We start from the raw sequence: 20,655 nt of genomic DNA on the forward strand, positions 1-20,655 counted from the left end.
TTCTAATTCCCTTGCCTCTCTGACAGGGGCAAAGTCTAGAATTTATCCTATTGAGTTTACTAACTAACTTCAATGACTACAGTTTTTTTGGCAAAGGTATCTTTTTTTTTTTTCAGACCTAGTTACATTTTATCCATCTCTGTTTCTTAGTTTCTTGTTATTTTAGTAAATGATACCCTTTATTTATGTCTTTAAGCATTTTTTTTTTTTTTTGAGATGAACTTTGGCTCTGTTGCCCTGGCTGGAGTGCAGTGGTGTGATCTCGGCTCACTGTGACCTCTGCCTCCCAGCTTTAAGCAATTCTCCTGCCTCAGCCTCCTGAGTAGCTGGAATTACAGGTGCCTGCCACCATGCCCAGCTCATTTTTGTATTTTTAGTAGAGACACAGGGTTTCACCATGTTGGCCAGGTTAGTCTTGAACTCTTGAACTGAGGTGATCTGCCCACCTTAGGCTCCCAAAGTGCTGGGATTACAGGTGTGAGCCACCGCGCCTGGCCTAAGCATCTTAAATGTACGTAAAAATCTTTGGTGTGCTAGTCTATAATTTTGCTTTATTCTAGAATTGCTTCATCTCTTCTTTTTTTGAGATAGGGTCTCACTCTGTTGCCCAGGATGGAGTGCAGTGGCACAATTATGGCTCACTGCAGCCTCAACCTCCTGGGCTCAAGCAATCTTCCTATCTCAGTCTCCTGAGTAGTTAGGACTACAAGCATGTGCCACCACACCCGGCTGATATTTTTAAAGTTACTTTTTGTAAAGATGACACCTCACTACATTGCCCTGGCTAGTCTCAAACTCCTGGGCTTAAGCAATCCTCCACCTTGGCCTCCCAAAGTGCCAGGATTACAGGTGTGAGCCACAGTTCCCAGCCTCATTCGTTTTTTGATGTTGAACTGGGGTGAGGGTGCTATCCCATTTCTTCATGTATTTTGGATCCTGGTTTGGAGACAAATTTTGCAAGGGATGTTTTGTATGTGCAAACATATGCATGTGTATGTTTTCTATTATTCTTGTGTGTTGTTTTCTTTTATATTTTCCTCTTTTAAAAGTCACTGTCTGTCAAGTGGCTTTATGGCTGCTCCCAGCTATACTCAGGGACTTAAGAGTTTAGAGCTACATCTGTTGGTAGTTTCAGCTCCTACATTGAGTGATACTGAGATACCGCTCATTTCATTGCCAGGCAGTAGGTAGATTGGTTCTGGTCCTGGTTTCAAGGCTGCGATGCTCCTTCCCAACTCCAACCCTTTACCTCTTCTCCCGGCTCCATGCATTAGGACCACAGGTATGTATAAGCTGTAGACCTCTGCAGGAGTCAGTCAAACCATGTAGCTTTTAAGTGTAAGTGTGTGTGTGTGTATACATATATATATATATGTCCCTCCAGGTATGTTTTTGTGGGGCTCTGATTTCAAATAGTAATCCTGGTTCCAGGCTACCACTTTGTAAGGAGAATTTTAATCCCAGTTACTACAGCAAGAGCTGAAAGCCCACAAATTTTGCGCCACTTACAACTCACAATGCCCTGTTTTGCTTATTTTTCTTTTACATTCCTAGTCCACAGAGATGTTCATCTTGCTTTAAAGCCCAGCTACGCCTTTTTCACTCTGTATGTTATCTACCACTGGATAAATGGTAGGAGCAGACAAAGATGCCTTAAAGCAACAGCTAATGTTATCTTAATCAGAAGCCTACCAGGACACATTGATTTTGTAGATGTATAGTCAAGGTTCCTTCAGTATTAATTCACCAGGCCAGGATTAAATGAGTCGAACAAGAGCTTTTCACCTAAACAAACATATGACATACATAAACCTCTTATTAAGCTCAATAGCAAACGATTTTGAGGGACTAGTTTTTCCTCCTGAAGCTCTGAGACAGGAAAAGCTGTCATGATAAGGATTCTAAAAGCCAGAAATTCTTTGAGTCTAAATTCTCTTTTAAGGTACTTCTAAATGTTCATGAGAATAATCAAGAACTGGTGCTCGAGGGTTTGAACTACAGATGATTTTTACTAAATGTTTTCTAATAAATGCAATCACAGTAACAGAGCTATGTTAGGACATTTTTGTTAGGGGTTGGGAAATTGAGACACATAGCCCTTATCAATTATGCATTTGAATTTTCTTATATTTAAAAACATCTATGTCAATACTTTTTGAAGTATTCTGTAATGCTACATGTTTAGATGCAGTATTAATGTAGGGGAGATCATTCTCGTAAATAATCAGTAAGATACTTACCACTGTTCCAAGGTAAGTTATTTTAATGTTTAACAAGTACACAATGCACTCATTTTAACAGCCGTCAATTACATTATTACTAATACATACTCTACTTTTCTTAAAGGTATACGTGTACATCTCACCCCAATGATTCTCTAATTGTTAGAATGTAGTCATGAAGTCATTTCAATACAGATGAATATATGTCAGCAATCAGACAACGACTCCACAGAGAATCTATTTATGTTCTTGATTATCTTGTAAATTATATTTCTCTGGTAGCTCCCTAAGGAACATAAATTCAAATTCACTACTCATGGCTTCTGTCACTACAATTTTTTCCTGTAGTCAGTCATCCTAAAAAAAGCCTTCCATTATTCTTATTCTCTATAGAGCTAAGAATCCCCCCATTCTACAAACATATAGATGTATCTGATTTTTTGTCATAAAGTATATAAACTCTGTTGTCCACATACAAATTTACACTCAAAAAAACTTCCAAACCAACTAATGGAAATAAGAGATTAATCAAATTCCCAAGGCTTGCTGTCTTACCTCAACCTGCTGAAAATGTGAAAGCACCTGACGCTTTTAGCAATGACCGATGAGTGCCTCTCTAGCAATCGTAACTATTATGTATGATAAGGAACATTACAACAATCTTTGTGTAATTTATACTAATTTAAAAAGGTCAAATGATTTCAATATAAGTCATCTACTCTTTAAATGGAAATTCCCTACTACGTATAATTATATAGTTGTATTATGATATTTATGAAGAAATGAAGGTCACTTTCCAGTGATCAATGTTTTCTTAACAGTATTACACATTTAACTGTATACCAAAGTAAAGTAGAACACCTCCAAAGATTGGCATCTAAAAGGAACAGATCCAAAGAAATCTGGCTTTACCCTCATATAATACTAAATGCAACTAAATCATAGCCACCAATCTAAATTCAGGCAAATGTAGTAAATCATATATGTATACAGCAGCCTTAAATGTAGCAAATGAGCAGTTTCTTTTTTAAAAAGTACACAAATTCTACAAGCAAGATGAGTTTTAAAAACTGGAAATTGCACAGAGCTCTTGAAATTACAATAAAGTTGGGCACAGTGGCTCACAGTTGGGAGGTTGAGGTGGGAGAATCACTTGAGCTCAGGAGTTCAAGACCAGCCTGGAGAATATAGGGAGACCCCCCATCTCTACAAAAAAATTAGCCTTATGTTGTGGTTCATGCCTGTAGTCTCAGCTACTCAGGAGGAGGAGGCTGAGGTGAGAGGATTGCTTGGAGGTTGAGGCTGCAGTGAGCCATGATCATGCCACTGCACTCCAGCCTGGGCAACAGAGGTAGACTCCATCTCAAAAAAAAGTTACAATAAGGAAGTACTGGTACCAGAACAGAGGCCTCAGAAGCAACACCACACATCTACAACCATCTGATCTTTGACAAACCTGAGACAAACAAGCAATGGGGAAAGGATTTCCTGTTTAATAAGTAATGTTGGCAAAACTGGCTGGCCATGTACAGAAAGCAGAAACTGGACCCCTTCCTGACACCTTACACTAAAATTAACTCCAGATGGATTAAAGATCTAAATATAAGACATAACACCATAAAAACCCTAGAAGAAAACCTAGGCAAAACCATTCAGGGCATAGGCATAGGCAAGTACTTCATGGATAAAACATGAACAGCAATGACGACAAATGGGATCTAATTAAACTCCAGAGTTTCTGTACGGAAAAGGAAACAATCATTAGAGTGAAATGGCAACCAACAGAATGGGAAAAAATTTTTGCAATCTACCCATCTGACAAAGGGCTAATATCCAGAATCTACAAAGAACTAAAACAGATTTATAGGAAAAAAAACAAACCCATTCAAAACTGGACGAAGGATATGAACACTTTACAAAAGACGACATTTATGAGGCCAACAAACATATGAAAAAATGCTCATTGTCACCAGTCATTAGAGAGACACAAATCAAAACCACGTAGAGATACCATCTCACACCAGTTAGAATGGCGATCATTAAAAAATCTGGAGACAACATATGCTGGAGAGGATGTGGAGAAATAGGAACACTTTTACACTGTTGGTGGGAGTGCAAATTAGTGCAACCATTGTGGAAGAAGCACCATCTAGGTACTTCCTCAAGGACTTAGAAATTCCATTTGACCCAGCAATCCCATTACTGGGTATAGACCCAAGGATTATAAATTGTTCTATTACATATAGAACATATCTATTGAGCATACATATGTTCACTGTGACACTGTATACAATAGCAAAGACCTGGAACCAACTCAAATGTCCATCAGTGATAAACTGGATAAAGAAAATGTGGCACATATCCAGCATGGAATACTATGCAGCCATAAAAAAACTATGAGTCTGTGTCCTTCATAGGGACATGGATGAATCTGGAAACTATCATTCTCTAACTGACACAAGAACAGAAAATCAAACATTGCATGTTCTCACTCATAGGAAGGTATTGAACAATTAGAACATTTGGACACAGAGAGGGGAACATCACACACTGTGGTCAGTTGTGGGGAGCTAGGGGCAGGATAGCGTGTGGAGAAATACCAGACATAGGTGAGGGGGAGACGAAGGCAGCAAACCACCTTGCCATTTATGTACCTATGCAATAATCCTGCATGATCTGCATATGTACCCCAGAACCTAACATACAATAAATAAAATAAAAACAGATGTCTAAAGCTGTACTGTAAAATTTTATCAAACACACAGTCAAAAATACCCCTAAACTAGGTGGAAAAAGACATTAATAAGGATAAGCTCACAGAGCAAGAAGATTATGCATATTTTAGGTTAGCCTTAAGCAATACAGTAAAAATGGCAGAACCCCTCCAGGCTCTTGTTTCTAATGATTTCTTAACACTGTCCCCACTTTAAAGCATTCAGAACCTTAATTCCAACCCCTTTCCTACTAAAATTTGCTCAGTATAAAGGTTTTACATAAGACATTTAAATTTTACTGGGATTTTATAATAAAGTGTCATTTCTTCTAGTGATATCTGCGTTTTAAAACAGATGTCAAAGAATGTAAAGGAAAAAGAAAAAAGCTTTGCCCCATCAGGGGAAAGGTTGAATGATGCCTCTTTTTAACACACTGCCTTTTTGGTTCCTTTCAACATCCATGGCTGAGGAGACAATTAGAACAAGGTTTGAGAGATGGTCTTGGAGTCAGAAGACCTTGATTTATGACTTACTTGCCTCTGCTGCTTGCTGAGATGGGCAACTGATTTTAGCACTAATTCGGTTATGAGGATTATTAAGCCAGTATGGTTGACATTCTCTATGTCAGACTTTCTTAGAACCATGCCCAGCCCATACTGTGTTCAATAAATGTTAGTTACTATTATTATTGTTGCTGTTGCTATTACTTCTTTCTCTACATATTCTTTACCTTTTGGATTTAGAACCTCAGAGGTGCTGAAACTTTTTCTCAAGAAAGTACTTAAATTATCTGAAATGAAAGCAATCTAGTTAGATATATTGAGCCTGGCAGAAAATATGCATATCTAGTGCTTAGAAAGTGACTAATCACTCAACATTTGCTCTGTATATGCTTGAGTTCTAGTCCCTAGCCATAATGTAGCCACCCCAAAATCTTGAAATTGTGTATCATCCATCATCTGTGCCTTAGTAAACTTTATCACAGCTGAACATCTGGGCAAAATGAAATCACTGAGTTAAGATCACTAGGATGAGACTGTCAAATTATAGTATATCTGGATCATTGCTGAAATAAAATATATGGACCAAGGGTGCAGGGTTAATGTATCTAGGTGGACTCTATTTTCTGGATACGTCCTTGACACATAGATGTATATCCTGCTCAAGTTCCAAGAGACAGAACATGGCAATATTAATTGGCTTTCGTTTCTTAATCTTTAATGACTGAGATTTTTTTTTTTCAGAAATTCCTGATCAGGTAGTAATTAATTACTGTCTACAGACTGCATGTATTAATCAAAAGTTCAACACAAGAAGATAAGAATTCTTAAGAAATTTTAACCATTTGTAACTGGAAATATGACAAAACCCAAGACAAAAATGGTAGTGGCTGGTCATCATCAGCCAAAACGAAAACTAGGATTGGAGAGGTTTTAGAGGCAAAGAAGTCTAGTTGTCAGGAATAGTGCCACTGGGAATAGTGCGTTTCCATTTTCAGACAAATACAGCAAAATATCAAACTTTCAATGTCTGTGGTCAGCAAAAAGCCATAACAGTCTCTAGAAGAAATATAATTTTAAGCTTTGTGTGTCCCAGCTTCAATCCCTCATGCATAGTTAGACTTGGTCTTAAGTTCTCCCAAAAAATTCAACTTGATGGTCTATTTTTCACTCCCTGCATGCACTGCTATATACTCTTGCCATATATGATCCTATGGCCTCCTCTATTACAATGACAGAAACTACAGAATCTTTTTTTTTTTTTTAAGGGCCTTGCTCTGTCACCCAGGCTGGAGTGCAGTGCTGTAATCATAGCTCACTGTAACCTTGAATTTCTAGGCTCAAGTGATCCTCCAGCCCCAGTCTCTTGAGTAGCTGGGACTACAGGCATAAACCACCACATCCGGCTAATTTTAAAAGAAAATTGTAGAGATGGTGCCTCCCTATGTTGCCCAGGCTGGTGTCAAATTCTTGGCCTCAAGTGATCCTCCCACCTCAGCCTGACAAAGTGTTGGGATTACAGGTGTGAGCCACCATGCCCAGCCCAGAATAATCTCCATAAAATAATTACCAGTACTTGTACATGAATGTTCATAGCAGCATTATCCATAACACACAATAAGTGGAAATAACCCAAATGCCCAAGTAATGGACTAAAAAATGTGGTATATCCCTACAATGAAACGTTACTCAGCATTTTAAAAAAATGAAATACTAATAAAGGCTGTAGCATAGATATCATTTTAAAAGATTATACTATGTGAAAGAAGCCAGTCACAAAAGACTGTATATTACTTCATTTACAGTCCAGAATAAGCAAGTCCACATCAAGCAGATCAGGGATTGTCTACTGCCAGGGTTGGAAAGAGTAGTTGCAGGAGAAATGGTGAATGACTTGAAAATGGGTATGGGATTTATTTTTGGGGTGATAATGAGGATTGTTGCACAACTGTGTGATTAATAACCAGTGATTATTAATGCTGGTTAAACTATTAACTAATAATCAGTGATTAATACATGTTAAATGGGTAAATTGTATGGTATGAGAATTATACATCAATGAAGTTCTTATAAAAAACTAAATTCGAAATCCTATTTCTTATAGCACAAAAGATATTTCCTCAGTGAAGACAATAAAATGTTATAATGCTTTCTCCTACTATGGAGAAATCAAGGTTTAACATATGTACATAAAAGAAAAATGGTATGCACATGTCTTCAGAATTATTCATGTGGACACTAAAGATTTTCAGATGATGAGTTTAAAAAAGTTGCTTAAGTCTGGGTTAGCCTAAACAACTTGGATGGTTTTAATCTAATGGAAAACGACATCACAAACTAAGACGGTATATTAAGGGATTTGGGGAAAGAAAATAATTTAAGAAATGAGAAAAACAAGGAGATAGCTGAAAATCAACCAAAAAACCCATAAAGTAACAGGAGAATTCCAAAGGATATCCACCCATTCATTTTTATAACACATTGATGCACCCAGTGCTGTAGAGATAAAGATATATGTAGGACACTATCCCTTACCCTTGAAGAGCTCACATTCTAGTGTGTAGGATATTGTTTAGTTCCACCATGGTAACAAACCTTACACGAAGGCAAAAAGACTGGGACTCATGCTCACTGCTAAAGCTAGGCCGGGCACGGTGGCTCAAGCCTGTAATCCCAGCACTTTGGGAGGCCGAGGCGGGTGGATCACGAGGTCGAGAGATCGAGACCATCCTGGTCAACATGGTGAAACCCCGTCTCTACTAAAAATACAAAAAATTAGCTGGGCATGGTGGCACGTGTCTGTAATCCCAGCTACTCAGGAGGCTGAGGCAGGAGAATTGCCTGAACCCAGGAGGCGGAGGTTGCAGTGAGCCAAGATCGCGCCATTGCACTCCAGCCTGGGTAACAAGAGCGAAACTCCGTCTCAAAAAAAAAAAAAAAAAAAAAAAAAAAAGCTAAAAAGACCGATTATTTTTATCTTTGAAATTATCACCTTGATTTACTAGGAAATTACAGGAAAAGGATCATATGGATTTGCTTACGACTTTTAGTTAAAACAGACAGACTAGCACCATAAGGTAATTCAGAATTTGGAGACACAAAAAGGGTCGTATTTTAACTATTAAGATAGTTTTTTTTTTTAAAAAAATGGATGAGTTTAGCCATCTGCAGAAGCCACCATTTACATGTTAATATCACCAGGAAACCATTTCTAACTGGACACATCAGGAGGTCCTTGGTCTTCTTTTTACACAAACTCTCTTCCTAGGAGGTCTCTATCCTCACCGCAAGCTCCTACCTCCTCCACGACCATGACCCCTTCCCCCAACTCATTACTCCTTAATCCAAACTTCTCTTCTAAAGCTTCACATCTGTCTTTCCAACATTCTCCTGGATGTGTCCTTTAGCCACGGACTCTATAAACCAAGCCACACAAGGTTGATATACTCATTATGCAGCCTCTAAAACTGCAGTGCCAGGAAAGGAATCACCTTCCTCAAGTGGCATTACAAAGGGCCATAGAGTAGCTATACATCTTTGTCACTTACACCTTAATCTTACTTTGAGATGAAAGCTATACCTGCATTTCTGTCATAAGATTAAGAGGGAGAAATATCTTCCCATGTGTTAATGATACACTGTTAAATCACCACCCAGGAGAGGTCTCAAGAAACAACTGGCCTTTGCATCTAACTACTTACAAAGAAAGATTCCACAGTAATTGTGATAAAGCCTTTGGTAAACATCTTTCAAAGTTCAATCATTTTACAAGTAAGAACTCCTGATAGCAAATTAATTGTGTCAAGTCACTGGTAGACACTTTTCTTGGTGGTTTGGCTGAAAAGCCAAGTTATTCAGTGGGATATTGTACAAAACGGTGCAAAGAATTGTCTATGGTCATGAGAAACAATTTAATACCTACCTTTGGATTTTTCAGACTCAATCATTCTGGCTTCTGGGTCTACAGGGTAACTGCTTCCCAACTAGAGCATATCAGAAGTTACTTTTGTGAGAAAAATTCAGGCTTCCTCTACAGGCACCTGTTACAGCTCTCTCTTCTGATGTTCCCAGAGACACAATGGATAGGCTTCTCAACAACTACAGTAGAGAGTCAACTATGCTATCTCCTTGACTGGTTTTCAAAGTTTAGTTCAGACTCGAATTTCTTTATCAAAGTGCGTTCCATATAATAGTGCAACTGGGCTTGAGGTCAAGTAAGTGGGAGCAACATGAGGTTAGACAAAGCTAATCAGGTTTCTTCACTTCCAAACTCCTCAGTACAAATGCTAATTATAATTATGACTTTACAATACGAGTGTTTCCAAAGTTTGTCTGTCCTTGTAATCTTTTTTGTCTTTGAGTATCCGTGATATTCTGCAGAACACCTTTTAGGCAACAGTGACCTTTATCCTTGGAGAACTGTCATCCTGTCTGGCGTTTAATGTTAAGCTTTCCACAATTACCAAAGGCCATGAGAAACAGCCGCATAAAATCTCCCTTGGGATTTGTTATAAAAATGTTGATAAGGACACTAGTCCATAATCACTTCAAGTGTAACACGGCTTAAGAGTTCAGGACCACCACCCAGGTTTGAATACAGGTCCTACTCCTTGCTGGCTGTACGAAGTGTCCTTCATACTGTGTACCACTTAATTTTCTGTAAACAGCCTCCCCTTCATAGGGCTGTTTTAAGGATTGCATAGGATTTTATATGTACTCAGAACAGTTCCTTTTCATAGCAATAACTCAAAGGACAGCTATTTTTGTTATTATTATGTACAGCAAAGAAAGCAATGATGTTTCTTTAGGATGCTACATGCTTCTTTAATTTAATATTAAGAGATAGACAAATCTTTGTTTCCTATCATCTCCTTGGCTACAGGAAAGCTCAAGTTGAATCTGAAGCTCAGTCATATCAACTATGCTAATCCCTATGATGTTCGCTAATCTATTATTATATTGCAAGATTTGTATTGCTATGACTTTTAAAAGAATTCTTTCTGAAAGCTGAATATATAAAATCAATAATAGGAGATTTCCACTTGAATGTCCTTGGGCAAATAGAATTCAGTATACCTGATACATGGCTCTTTATCTCCATGCACTAACCCTTTGCAAATCAGGAGTTTAGTTTTTCCTATGTGCAATAGGTTGTTTTTGTTTGTTTTTAAATGATCATTTGCCAGTTCCCAAATTAAAACATTCTGCAACACCCAATGCTTCTCCCTCTCCATTTTACCTTGGTCCCATTCATTCAGTGACCTTCTAATTTCTCCATCCCCTTCTTCACTTGCCCAAGACATCCTTAGTTAAGAACCTGGTATCTTTTTTTTTTTTTTTTTTTTTTGAGACGGAGTTTCGCTCTTGTTACCCAGGCTGGAGTGCAATGGCGCGATCTCGGCTCACTGCAACCTCCGCCTCCTGGGTTCAGGCAATTCTCCTGCCTCAGCCTCCTGAGTAGCTGGGATTACAGGCACGCGCCACCATGCCCAGCTAATTTTTTGTATTTTTAGTAGAGACGGGGTTTCACCATGTTGACCAGGATGGTCTCGATCTCTTGACCTCGTGATCCGCCCGCCTCGGCCTCCCAAAGTGCTGGGATTACAGGCTTGAGCCACTGCGCCCGGCCAAGAACCTGGTATCTTTTAATGGACTGTTCCACTGTACTTTTACCAATCTCCATTTCTGCCTTCAGTTTTTTCCTCAATCTTCCCCCTCTCAAAAAGCCATCACTGTTTACCTGCTTACAGGATAAAACTCACACTCCTTAGTATGATGCATAAAATCCTTTAAACAGAAGTCCCCACCTACCATTTCACTGCCCTGTTATTCTCCTCATTCCATGCCACACATTACTCACTAGCCTACCAGTCTGGAAAACTCATCCTTCCCCACTCTCTCAGACTGGAAAACTCCCATTCAGTCTTCAACCCTTAAACTTTCTTGGTAAAGCCCTCTCTACTCCCTCTGATAGAATAAATCATTCACCTCTGTGCCCCAAGAGCATCTGTGACACCAGATTTTTAAGTAGCTGTTTATAGTTCAACTATTGTAAAATAAATTTTGAGTTCCATGAGGGTAAGCGTCAAGGCTTATTCATGTTTGTAGTCTCACAATTTTAAAATTACATTAAGCACTCAGTAACTATCTGCAGAACTGAACATAATTACTTTCTCAGGCCTGGAAAGTTGCTAAAGTTACGACCATAATCAATTCTACTGTAGAGGGACAATTGGCAAATGAAGGCCAACAGGAGGATGAGGTCTTCACGGAAAATCTAAAAAAAGGGAAATTGGATTGTAAGAACATAAACTGTTATCCAGCATGTTCTAGGGAGATGACAGCTGTACCTGTAAGATGCGAATATTCTAATCGCCAGAGGGGTACTTCAATTTTTCTGTAGTATGAAGCAGTCCTCACAAACACCCAATTTCAGATGCCAAAATCTAAGCTCACCAGAACACAATTTGATTTTTATTCTGATTTCTAAGACACTGGATTCTAAGACACAGGATGCTCTGTGCCTAAAAAATAAATATATTCCTCATTTTAATAGATCTAGTATTTGTACTTAAACTAGATGCTGTCTCCTCCCAAAAAAGCTTTAAGGCGACCTTGATAACATTTACTACAAGACAGTTACAAAGAGAGATAATTATGATAAAGGGATAAATAAATTGTCATTCTGGGTTATCCTTACACCTCCATGAACTGGATACTCTGAAACAGTCCCCTCAGACTTCAATTAACTTTGGATAAACTGAAGGAAATTTAGTCCATTGGCTCTGCCAGTTAGAAACTTAGACTGTGAATAATGGTGATTCAACTTCCACCACGTTCCTGTCCTCCCTGCCTGAGTAGAGCTGAGATGGTTTACCCAATTATTACACAGCTTCTTAAGTGTGGCGTGTATGCCCTTCAGCTCTTACTCATCCTTGCCATCAAAGGTCTCGGCTTCCTGATTTCTGTGATCAAACTTGCTCCCTTTATCTATAGAAGGGCTCCATAGCCCTTTGTTTTGGGGCCCTTGTTGCCAAATGATATAGTTTGGCTGTGTCTCCACCTAAATCTTATCTTGAATTACAGCTCTCATAATCCCCACACAGTGTGGGAAGAACCCGGTGAGAGATAATTTAATCATGGGAGTGTTTTTTTCCCATGCTGTTTTTGTGACAGTAAGTCTCATGAGATCTGATGGTTTTAAACAGGGCAGTTCTCCTGCACACACTCTCTTGCCTGTTGCCATGTAAGACATACATTTGCTCCTCCTTCAACTTCTGCCATGATCGTGAGGCCTTCCCAGCCACATGGAACTGTGAGTCTATTAAATCTCTTTTTCTTTATAAATTGCTCATTATGAAAATGGACTAATACGCCAAGTAACTTGAACTTGAATGCCTAGTTTTGTTAAAGGTATCCTATGCCATGCTTTCCTCTCCACTCCAACTTTAAAAACATGTGGGAAGAGCTGTAGGAATCAGTCTCTAATTACTTCCAATGATGTCCACTGGACATTTTAACATTCATTCCATTATCCTTTCCCCCACTTTCTTTACCCTAAATTCTTCACCTACCACTCTGTCTTCAGAGGCAGTCCTTCTCTCATTCAAGGTCATGACTCCTCCCATACTTTAGTTCCCTAATCCTTCTCTCTCCTGCCTCCTGTGGGAAAATGGTCCCACCATTCCCAAGCTCTCCACTCCTCTTCTTCTGACACATTTCTCCAGCAAGTGAAAATCAGGGATTTTTAAGTAAAACAAGAAGACCAGAGTGAACACTGCACAACACTATGTAGAGTGACCCAACAACCACAAATATGTTTGCAAATATTTGCATGTGTAGAGAGCATCTTTGGAAATAAACACAAGAAACCAATAAAGGTGGTAGCTAGCCTCCAGAGCTAGAAATACCACAGCCAGGAGAGAAGACTGGAGTAAGATTAATTTTTCTCTATATGTCTTTTTGAACCCTTTGGATTTTGTGTAATATGCATGTGTTCTCTATTAAAAATAAAATTAAATGCACATTTTAATGGTAACATCTTCCAAAGTTCTACCAAATCCAGTATTCTCCTGCTATGTGCTCCCTGAATATATAAATTCATTCTCACTGTTTCAACCACCACCTGTGAGCTGGCGACTCAAAGACCTAATATCTCAGCCTCTTAACTCTTCTACGAGCATCAGAGTTCTGTTTCTCAGACTGTTAGACATTTAAACGTGGGGATGTCACCAGGACCTCAACTCGACCTCTTCCTTACCTAATTTATCATCTTCCAGCTACTCAGTGCTTCAGGAAGAACCTCTATAAACACTGCTGCATTAAAAGACAGACTGCTGCTACTCCTGAACTATCAGACCCAGCTGCAAATAACTACTATCATCTAGTTTTGTGGTCACCAGACCTAGGAATCATTTCTTCCTACTGTAGTCCCACAGAACTACCAAATCAAACAGCTCTACCCTCCCCTGAAATATCACTGAAATCAGCCTGTCTACTCCATTTCTATCACCTTAAGGCTCTAACAATCTCTTTCCTGGGCTCCCATGTAACTCCCTCCAACTTGATTTCCTTGTTCCAGCATTATTCTTTTCAAGGTTACCCTGCACACAGCTGCCCATGGGGCATATATTTGCATCAATATGATGGCCTCACTACTGTCTCACACCCTGAGTGGCTCCCTAGACTAGTGTGGAGGGAGCAACTCCTTGGCAGGTATCACCTGACCTGGCCAGCCTCATCTCCTCCCATTCTTTGCCTTCTTAAAAAAGGTAATACAACTGCAGTTTTCCCCAAATAAACTCTGCTATTCCTCACCCTAACCTTTTTTTTTTTAAATATTCCAGAGGAATGCCCATTCCTAACCTCTTCAGATTCCCTTCATTTTAGCTATCTTTTCACCATCACTGGAGACTCACACAAAGATCTAATGAAAGAACATTGACTAAAGATATCCTGTAGCTATGAAGATTGATAGCTACTAGACTAGGTCCAAAGTCATCAAGTCAATTACAAAGTAAAGCAATGGGATCATGATTTCCAGGTACCTTAATTCAGTGGTATCAGTAACTGATCTAGAACTTCTTTGACTATAACATTAATAATCTTGCACAATCAATGGAGGAATTTAAAGGAACCAGAGAAAACTCAAATTTTGGCTTCATAAGGTCTTAATGCCCAACGAGAAGACATATGAAAGGTCTTGAGAATCTACAGAGTTCCGTCCTGTTATATAACATCTACTAACAACTTTAATTAACTTTAGACTTTATGGTCAATTAGGTTAGTATTTACCCACCTTTTTGACTTGGGGACAGTCTAATCAATTTGCTATGCAGGTAGCAGAATGACAGTGAGTCTTTGTCTCTCAGAAAGGCTATCATTTCATTGCTAGGATCATACCTTGAATTTCAGAGCAAGTCTTGGTTTATTTAGACAGTGCAGAGAAAAATACATCTCTGTATTTGAACACTACAGACTTACGTCAGGAGACTGAAGGCTTTAATCAATGCAAGAGGAAAAAGTAAACTTTGCTAAGGACACACAATGGGGCAAAAACCCAACATCCAATGGGTCTTTACCAAGTAAAGATGAATCCAAATTATATGTGGTAATGAGGAAGAGATATGATGCAGAGGCAAAATATTATAGATTGGATATCTCCCTAATGCCGTTAGTCATCCAAACTTATGGGAGGCACTATGGGAAAAACTCAGTCAGATTTCGAGCTTTACACTTATCTTTGTGGCATAAACCAAGAATCACAGAACACCAATGTGGAATACATATAGTGCCTGGGATTTCGAAAATGGGTTCTTAACGTTCTAAGTTTATGACAAAGCCATACCTGGTGCTAATCAAGGCAGTTTGAAAAAGGGGAGTATTTTGAAAAGTGAGCAGAAAAAAAAAAAAAACCCAAAGAAACCTTTGAAAGGCTTTTCCCTATGAAATTAGGTTTGTAAAAGGATTTTAGTCAAAAGTGCATGTATGTATGCTACCATTACAATTCATTTATTCATTAATGCATTCAACAAATATTTACTGAATGTTATGTGCAACAACCAGGAGAAATGGAATTCTAGAGACAGAGATAAGATACCCCTGAGACACTTCTAAAACAGCCATATTCTGTTTTTCTAGGCGGTTGTAGGGAAGTGTCATGAATAAGAACAATTAATGAAACTTAACTAATATCTAGTCAGGAATGGGGGTCTCCAAGCCTCTCTCTTTGGCTGTTATTTGGAGATAACTCTCAGCTAAAGGAACACAAAAATTATATATTAAAAGATACAGTAAGTACACATCCAAAGGACCTGGGACAATCTCAATTTTAAATAACCTTTCTTATTTTCTCAAAGTATGCTTGTATTTGTCAGATTACATAGCCCAATGCTGACTTGTGACACAGACAGCACACACACAGAAAGGGTATCTAAAGACTTCTGGGTTTCTTCGGGAAGAACACAGGAAATGTCAAATTAAATGCCCCTTAAGCAACATTGAATCCAAGGGTAGTGAAGGCAAATCTAGGGCTCTGAAGCTCCTTGTGCAGGACCGCACAAAGACAGGACAGGGCAGAGCAAAGAAAACCACAAGGGCTGTTTTCAGGGAAGAAGCTCTGTAGAGACATTTTTTATTTTTATTTTTGAATTTGGTAGGAGGTCAAATAGGACAAAATGAAGGAAAAATGAAGGAAGCTCATCCTGATCTTTTTTTGAAGGTCAAGGTAACTTACAGAAAGATTTGCATCAACACCAGAGTCCTCATTTTGGAGCTCTAAGTAGCCCCGGTGTTACTTTTTTTTGTTGTTCTTTTAGAGAACAAACCATCCCATTCTTGAAGAATGCTTTTGGATCTCTTCCAGGGTAGAGTGGTTATCACTGCAGTACAAGTAGGTGAACAGGTTTATTCCGGGACACTTAGTCCTCACAGATAGTCCCTTAAAAGTTAAGGCACATTCTGGGGAATATACCGCAATTCTATGTAAATGACATTCACAGAGACTTACTCGTCCTTATTACCTGGTTGAAGATACAGTTGCCTATTTAGAGTCAGAAAAGTCTGGATTTCAGTTTAGTTCTACCACTGGCTGACTGGGATATCTGGGGCAAGCTGTTTGAACCTCTCTGAACCTGTGTCTCATTCACAGAAAGGCGATAATCTCTTCTCCATAGAGTTTGTAAGAAGATTAAATGATCTAAAATATGTAAAAGTGCACTCAAAATGATAAAATGATATATGATAGTTATCAGTACTCTTTACCAACATTCTTTGACACAGTTGAAACTGTAAGGAGAGAGACTATGCTAAGCACAAACAAGGCAGGGCTCTTGACCAATGAGCTCAAAAGATATATTACACAATCATACTGCAAAAATATATTTACTCCTTGGTAACATCAAATTCTATTCACAGTGTCAGTTCCAACTTTTTATTCCAATTTGACTTTGACCGCTACAATAATTACAGATTTAACATAAATGGATATTACTGATTATTCTCAATAAAGTAGAGAGAAATGTTTTTTCTACCATGGTCTTCATTGGCAAATGATCTTAAAAGTAAGGCCAAAAGTAAAGCTATCATTAAAACAAAAAAAAAGTGCAATATTATCTCCAGGATGGTACTCCTGTGATGTTCTTGCTGTATTTTCAGGTTTTTACCAAACATTTCCTGAATAGCCATTAAATATTCGAACCATGCTAAGTACTATGGAGGATATGAAGATGATTAGCTACAGTCCATGCCCCAAAGGCACACACTAGCTCACTGAAGAGAGGCACTGGTAATAACTGGTAAAAAGGCAAACTGTCAAGGATTTCCTGAGAAAGGTCCAAAGTACTCTGGGAATAGAGGCAAAAGACAGATTTCTTCCAATAGCAGGGATCTAGCAGGGCGCCATGGGGAAAGTTATTCTGAGCATGTGATGGGGGATAGGTGGGATTCCTTTGTCAGAAATGGCAGTGGTGGGTTAGAGGTTATCAGTTAGGCTGAGATGCAAGCTTGAGCCTCACCCCAAAAGTAGATGACAGCAGGATATATTCAGAAATACTAGCTACAACAGCATGGCCAGAACACAGAACAAAAGAAGACGGCATAAAAAAAGCAGGTCAAGAGAACATTGTGGAAGGTTTTGAATGCCCCGCTAAGAAGCTTGATTTTTTTCTATATGCAGAAATCCAGTGAAAGGGGAATGCCATGATGGGTCTTGGTTCTGGCAAGATGTACAAGTAGAGTCAGTATGGAGGATTTACTGGAAGGGTGGGAAAGAGACTAAAGGCGAAGCCAATCAGATAAGCAGCTAAGGTCATAGGTCAGAGGTGTTAAGAGGCAGAAGGTGAGCAGTGGCAGCAGAAAGCAATGGATGAACGGCAGTTTGCCTTTTCATCCTGAAGTGGCATACGCCTGAGGGCACTAATCTCAGACATATTGTGTTGCCCACATTAAGAGCTCTTGGTGCCTTGGGCTCAACCAAAGGGATGAAAGTACTTAAGACCCACAAATCTGAGCAACGGCTGCTTTAAATCCTTGGTTGGTGGCATTTATCTGAAGAAGGCACATTGTCAGTTAGAAGTGATCATGTGAGAAGTCTTTTTAAACCAAGGGACCTGTGACATAATAAATGTAATACAAAACTAAAAGTCCAATGATTTGCATTATCCTGACACCATATGACACCCCAGATTTTTACATCTTTGTCCTCCCTGCAGTCATTGTCAGAATTATTTAGCCTTTTTCCTCTTCTACAATTTCTGCTATTTTTACATGAATGTCTTTTACAGGTGACAGCTGACAATTGGAACTGTCTCACTAATCTGCTATGATTGTGAGCATGAATAATAAGTTCTTCATTTGATGATGAAAAATAAGATGAAACAATTGGTTTCCCAATATGACCAAGCCAATAACCCTACTTTCTTAAATGTCTGAGGTTGATAATATGGCCAAACACATGTAATAAATCATATAATCATAAAATTAACCTATTTTTTTTTAAATTCTATTCTCAAATACAAAATCAAAGCCTTGGAGACATGCAACAAGTCAAATACCACCATCAGCATTAATTCCTTCACACCTAAAATGGGAGTTCTTCATCGTACTATTGCATTCATTTTCTTCTTTCAGATAAAAAAAAAAAATCTGCAAATGGAGCTAAACAGATTATTTTAGAAAACAATTAGACATAAAATGACTCTAAGTGAAGATTCCTGGCACTTTTCTATGTGTGCAAGTGTATGCACTCTGCATACCAATGACAAAGCTAGAAAGAAAACTCACCTGTTTTCTTCCTCAAGATCTGCTAGGATTCTCTCTAGCTCCCCTCTTTCCTCACTCTCTAAGGAAATCAAGATCTGGGCAGGACTACGAGGCTGGCTCAGGGGGGAGTCCTGGTTCAAACTTTGGCAGTAATGCTGGATTAACAAATGTTCATCATCTCTGGAAAATAAAATCAAAGGTTTTGGTTTTTTCCCCCCCTTATTTTGCTTTGGGGGTTAGGGACTCAGGAGTGTATTTGAAAATAGAAACATTTATTTGCTCTTAACAATTAATTTGACCTTTTTTCCTGCTTTAAAGACCTTTTGATACTGTTAAGGTTGTGATCTACCATTCTATTGGTAACAATTCAAAGTGGTTTTTTTTTTTTTTAATTTTCAAATGAAATTATTGGCCTATTTACATGGATAAATGAAAGGCAGAATTACAGAAATACTGGGACTCTCTGACGACGTTAGTCAATAGCTAAAAAATTTGACATAATAATGGCTGTATAATGCTTTGGCCACCAAGCCTGTCAAGAAAATCTGTTCACTAACCCACGCTATTGTACTGAGTAGGAAAAAATACCTTGCAGCTCTGAAAGTAACAGAGGAAATATTTTCTTACGTGGAAGACAATGTAACCAAAAAGTATTGCTTCAGTAAGCCGGTTTTAACTTACATAAGTCACTGAGGCAGAATGACAACAACAATTAAACTGGAGATAAATAATTGTTTCATTCAATCACTGTTTAGACAGAAAATCAAAAATTGAGGGGAAGAAAGCCATTCCGGTGACTGATGAAGACTGAACATCTCATTCCTTAGGGCAGAGGTTTTTTTTTCTAATCTTTAAATTTATAAATATAAGCCTTTTTGCCTCCCTTTCCCCCCAAGATGAGTCCTTAAAACTCATCTTTTCCCCCAAGATGAGTTTTAACGACTCATTTTGGGGGGAAAGGAGGCAAAAGGGCTTATATTTGGGGAGGCAGCTGCCATCTTTCCTGGAAACTAGGAACTCTCTAATACACAGGACAAACTTTTTTTCCTGAATGCATTGCTCCAAGCTCCTAAAAGACCTGTTTACCTCCAAGTTATAAGAATTTCATTCTGTTTGTAATGAGAGGCTAAAGCTCTTTGTTTCTGGTTAGGTATCATTGAGATGATACACTAAATTCTCCTCTCCATACCCACTTAATTTTAAAGTTGAAAAAAATCAGAAATTTAGAAAAAAGTCCTCCCGATTTGAATGATTTGTGTCTGTTAAGCCAGTTAACTGGTTTAGATGTGAAAAGCTGACTAAAAATAATTATTGGGTATTAGAAACAAACATTTAAGTGAAGTCAACGAATCCACCAAACCACTTCCCCAAACGTGCCCGTAAAATGCCATGATTTTTTACCATCCAACACTGAGTCAAAATAAATTTTATGTCCTCAGAATAAGCTAAAGCTAAATTTTATTTTAAAGTAAAACAAACGCAGTTTTACGGCCTAATTTATCACCACTCATTCCACATTCTGAAGTTTTACTGCTAGAACTTCCTGTGTTTAATTATAACCTATAGTTGTAACTACACCTTTCTTACTGTTCTCTTAGGCAGTGAATGACAGCCACTGTTATATAGATACAACTTGAATTAATTTGAATGTGCTAGAGCTTCTAATATCAAAATCAGTGAGCCAAAGCAGCACATTATTCAAGTCATTTACATTTGATTGTTTGGCCACCCATTTTGTTGAAGTATCTTTTTAACAATACTTTTTCCCATAGCTAAGCAAGGTAATGCATCACAGTTATGATTGGGGAAAGCCTATTTTGCTTGTTTGTTTGAAGTAACTAAATCATATACAAATGACTGAGTGTTGACTTGATTCTTTAGTATTAGCTTGATCGTCTATGTACCAGATGAGATTTATTTTCATGTATGCCTTCTATAACTAGTTATATACATGCTACG

At 38.4% G+C, this 20,655-nt stretch overlaps 1 protein-coding gene across 16 annotated transcripts in view; it reads right to left on the reverse strand.

The window, feature by feature from the left end:
• The window catches only part of DMD (dystrophin), a 2,654,855-nt gene that overhangs the window by 35,310 nt on the left and 2,598,890 nt on the right, over positions 1–20,655 (reverse strand). For 14 of the 16 annotated variants that reach the window (XM_010334838.3, XM_010334835.3, XM_074391460.1 and 11 more), the window contains one exon: positions 18,718–18,876. The exons of the other annotated variants lie outside the window; for them this stretch is intronic. In XM_010334838.3, the coding sequence (XP_010333140.1) occupies positions 18,718–18,876 (159 nt within the window). The remainder of the gene's footprint in view (positions 1–18,717; positions 18,877–20,655) is intronic. 16 annotated transcript variants of the gene reach the window in all.

This window comes from Saimiri boliviensis, chromosome X (genome assembly GCF_048565385.1).
Source record: "Saimiri boliviensis isolate mSaiBol1 chromosome X, mSaiBol1.pri, whole genome shotgun sequence".
NCBI classification, from domain to species: Eukaryota; Metazoa; Chordata; class Mammalia; order Primates; family Cebidae; genus Saimiri; species Saimiri boliviensis.